This window comes from Strongylocentrotus purpuratus, unplaced genomic scaffold (genome assembly GCF_000002235.5).
Source record: "Strongylocentrotus purpuratus isolate Spur 01 unplaced genomic scaffold, Spur_5.0 spur5_scaffold_1, whole genome shotgun sequence".
NCBI lineage: Eukaryota > Metazoa > Echinodermata > Echinoidea > Camarodonta > Strongylocentrotidae > Strongylocentrotus > Strongylocentrotus purpuratus.
This window is the reverse complement of record NW_022145594.1, coordinates 3,554,404-3,558,745: the sequence shown is the minus strand read 5'-3', so window position 1 is coordinate 3,558,745 and position 4,342 is coordinate 3,554,404. Positions and strand designations below refer to the sequence as shown.

The window sequence follows — 4,342 nt, the reverse complement described above, 5'->3', positions numbered from 1 at the left end:
TAAAGGTATGCATTGCAACACTGTGAATAGTATTAATAGATGAACAAAAGATACATTGTCAAAAATTGTATGGCGCACCTAAAAATCTTTAGTAAGTTATATAAAAATGTATATGTGAGAATAAAATAACAAAAATGCAGACGGTAGTAGAAACATTTATAGAGTATAATTACAATTAACCTCTTATAAAAACAATACATGCGGATATAGCAGAGAATCAAGATTCAAAAGGAGTAATTGCAGAGAATATGGTACTTAATCGTAATGCTTGATGCCTGATAAATTTAAAAAAACTCACTGTACATATGACAGAAAGCAATGCGATTTAAAGGTGGTAATTAATTAAATCCAAATTTAAATGTACATGTGTTTATTTTACAATTTCAGCTGTGATACTTTTTTCTACAATCATCGTCATTGCTGTATATGTTATGAAGCGATGGAAAAGGCATTTGAAACGTGAGTGAAACCCACTGAGATTTTACACTTTTTTCTTATCAAAAGTGAAAATACATGTACATGACTTGACTTACTTGACTTATGCCGTCCACGCAGGCCGGGGGCCTCGTGATGGCTTCTGTATGGTGATGGTATGCCAAGTTTTTCTGTCCGCAGCCAGTCTTGATGCATCTGTCAGCCTTGGTATGGATCTTGCTTTGCAGTCCTCTAAGATGCAGTCAAGCCATCTTTTGGGTGGACGGCCTCTGGGTCGATTTCCTGTGACCTTTCCTTCCACGGCAATTTTGGGGTATCTTGTAGGTTTCATTCTTAGGACGTGGCCGAAATATTTGATTCTTTTAGTGGAGACTTTGTCCATAACATCTTGATCGAGGTTGAGGGATTCTTTGATGTGTGTGTTACGGATCTTATCTAGTCTTGTCACCCCCATTATGCGACGAAGGCATGCCATTTCAAACACTTGAAGTCTGTTGCTATCTTCTTTTTTAACTGTCCAGGATTCCGCCCCATAAAGCAGTATAGAGAGGATGAGTGATTGGTACAGTTGCATCTTCGTGTGGCTACTAATGCTTTTTTATGTCCAAATGTTATTTAGCCTTTGGAAAGCTGCCCCTGCTTTCCTGATACGATTCTTAATGTCATTTGTACTTGAGCCGTTTTCTGCTATTTTCCCTCCCAGGTACACAAAATCTTCCACCTGTTTTAGTCTGTCGTTGGCTATGTCAATGTTGAGGTTGCACTTGCTTTTGCTTATAGCTTGCACTTCTGTCTTTGCTATGTTCACCTTGAGACCAAGGTCACAGCTTGCCTTGTAGACTTTATAAACCAGTGTCTGCAGTTCCTCTGGAGTCTCGGCTATCAAGACGATGTCGTCTGCAAAACGTAAGTTGTTTATGCAGGTTCCTTGAATTTTAGCTCCTATTTGGACTTCCTCCATTGCCATGGTCATAACTAGCTCGAGGAGTATGTTGAAAAGTTGTGGGGAGATGGCACACCCCTGCCTGACTCCTACGGTTGTCTTGAACCACTCTGTCAGCTCTCCATTTACTCTGACCGTACTCTGGGATTGATCATACAGTGCTTGTAACAGTCGTATCAGCTTGCTTGGATATCCAAAACATCCCATCGCCTTCCACAGGCCCTTCTGCCATACCGAATCAAAAGCCTTCTGAAAGTCGATATAGCAGCAGTACAGGCTTCTGTTCTTTTCCAGGTATTTCTCAGCTATTTGTCTTAGCGTGAATATTTGGTCTGTCGTAGCCCTGCCTGGTCTGAATCCTGCCTGGGATTCAGAGAGGATTTCTTCTGTTCTTTTGAGAATTCTTCTTTGTAGGATTGTTGTCATTACTTTTCCTGCATGGGACAGTAGGCTGATACCTCTGTAGTTCCCGCAGTCTAGCTTATCTTTCTTCTTATAGATCGGGGTTATTATTGCTCTTCCCCATTCCTCCGGGAATTTCTCAGACTCCCATATTTGGTTGCAGAGATAGTGAAAGATGTCTGTTCCCGTTTCTCCAGCTGCTTTGATTTCTTCGGAAGTGACTGTATCAAATCCTGATATTAAACGATAATAATAAATTCATCTTTCAATTTTGCAAAAAATGTAATAAACGTCATTGAAATTAACAATAGACTTTTGTATTTATTTAAAGTAAAGTCAAAACAAAACAAAAGAACAAAACTACCTGAAACAGAACAAAAACAACAAGAAATGACGCTAAAGTTATTTGTATGTTTGTATGAAGGGGTGACCAAAGTTCGCGGACATTTTAGAACATATTACAAAATGTGATATTCGATCTATGATTTCTCATATTCTTCACAACTTTATTTATTTCAATTATTACCAAATGGACGGCAAAGTTTTTTTACTACAGATTGGTTCAACTAGAAAAATTTACCGTCGAAGGATTTCGGAGATATCGCGATCTAAGAATTCGATGTCCGATCGTGCGCGCGCGCTGCATCTAAAAAAGTCATAAAAACAATGAGACCGGTGGTTTTACAGTTGATTTATCAAAAAATGCGATCCATCAAAAATAAGGTAATATCATAATTTGCAAGGCAAGATATCGTACAATCAGTTCGTACCACTCTTTACTTACAATTTTGAGGATTTCTGATCTCAAAATGAAGATTTCCAGGCCCTTATCGGTAAGTTGATAATTTTTCGGAACGGACGCAAATAACTGCAAAATTTGCCGATCTTTTGTCAATATTTTCACAATTTCGCAACCAATTCTAAAGAAAATTTCGTTTCTGGGTAATTTTAAGACCCTCTTTCCATTGGTGATATCAGATTTTCGAAATCTTACCGATTTTTTGAGAAAGCGAACTTTGGTCACGCGCGAACTTTGGTCACACCGCCATACTATTATATTCCTCAGGGAAATACGCCAATGTCCCTACGCTGATCTATACGACATCTTCGAGCGAATTACCGGCGAAGCTTCCCGTCTCTCTTAGTACAACAAGACGTAGTGAACGTGATCGTGGTAAAGTTTAAATTTCGACCATCATTAAGGAAGGAATATTTAATACCAACGCTAGCCTCTTTAAAATAATCTATTTGTAGTATCTGGAAGAAAAACTAAGGCAACTATCATTCAGATTTTCACACGATTTTAAACAATTGGTTTTGGCTTACAGTTGTGTGTCATAAAAAAAACGTCAGTGAAGTAAATTTTACTTTGTATTGTTCTGGAAATACAATTAATTTGCAATAATTGTGAATATTTTCATTGAAAAAAGATGCAAAAACGAACGTTTCTGAATTAAATAGAGAGTGGTGAAATAAGAAGGGGTTTTGAAGAAGAATCGTGGAGAAAATAACCTCCTACATTTTAGTTCAATGCTTTACATTAACATTATTACGGGAAGAAGGAGGAGAAACAATTACTAAAGCGAGCATCCATCTTCTTTTCCAGATCTGATATCATACATTGAACTGTGGACACTTGTGAAATATGCTCGAGAGGAGAATTTGAGCGACAAACTTGGAAAGGTTCTCTACAAACCAATCCAGGACGAAGAGAGTTCCAAGATATTACGAGCCGACGAGGATTATTACCAGGAGTTTTGTCAATGGAAAGCTAGATACACTGGGACAAGGGAGGACTTCTTTGATGCGTGCAGAAATGCCGGCTTGGAGTCTACAATAGACATATTACAAAGTAAGTCAACGTTGATACTTGTTAAAAAAAACATGCGTTTTTAATAGTGATCTTTTATTTTCATTCTAAAGACTTCATTACTTCTACTATGTGAAATTAAATTGATTTCCACTAAATAATTGCTTCGGTTCAAGCTTGTCTAGCACCCTAGCTACTACTCATTTGTATTATTATCTTTTAAACGTCTGATCATGATGAAATACAAAGTTAAAAAGCGCAATTATGTAAGTGAAAAAAATATTATGTTTTTAACCCTAATAAGGCCGGTGGGACCATCATGCCCCCCCCCCCCTCCTCGATTTTTCCGATTGTTCGGAAACGCATATGGATGGCGCCCCGCAAGATTCGAAAATCGGACCTACAGTTACAAGGTCACGTGACCTTTTGTCTTTGCATGTCAGCCCGAAAATCGTTCATTTTTGTGATTTGTGTACAAAACATATGGAAATGTCATTTTTTCTAAAAATAGATAAAACATTGGTTATTGGGTCTTGTTTGAAGTTTAGGTGGTTGTTTTGGGTTCAAAATAGTTGAATTGTAGTAAGAAATTAAATAAAACAACAAAAACAAAAAATACATAAGTTTAAAAAAAATGAAATGCATAAGAAATTAACAAAACAAGAGATAACATAAGGAATAAGCTGGCTCTTCCAAAGAAAATTGTCGTTTTATTATTCCAAATGATCTTATGAATATATGTGGTGAAAAAG

The 4,342-nt window shown here is 37.2% G+C and overlaps 1 protein-coding gene across 1 annotated transcript; it reads right to left on the bottom strand.

Annotated features, from left to right (window-relative positions):
• Positions 1–538: 538 nt before the first annotated feature.
• LOC115921001 lies at positions 539–889 on the bottom strand. The gene has a single exon (XM_030977880.1). It carries the CDS (start codon positions 887–889, stop codon positions 539–541), a length of 351 nt encoding a protein of 116 aa, XP_030833740.1.
• Positions 890–4,342: the final 3,453 nt, after the last annotated feature.

Bases quoted from the DNA above. Each gene is read 5' to 3' on its own strand.
- LOC115921001 (XM_030977880.1), bottom strand. From the start codon at position 889: ATGGGGGTGACAAGACTAGATAAGATCCGTAACACACACATCAAAGAA.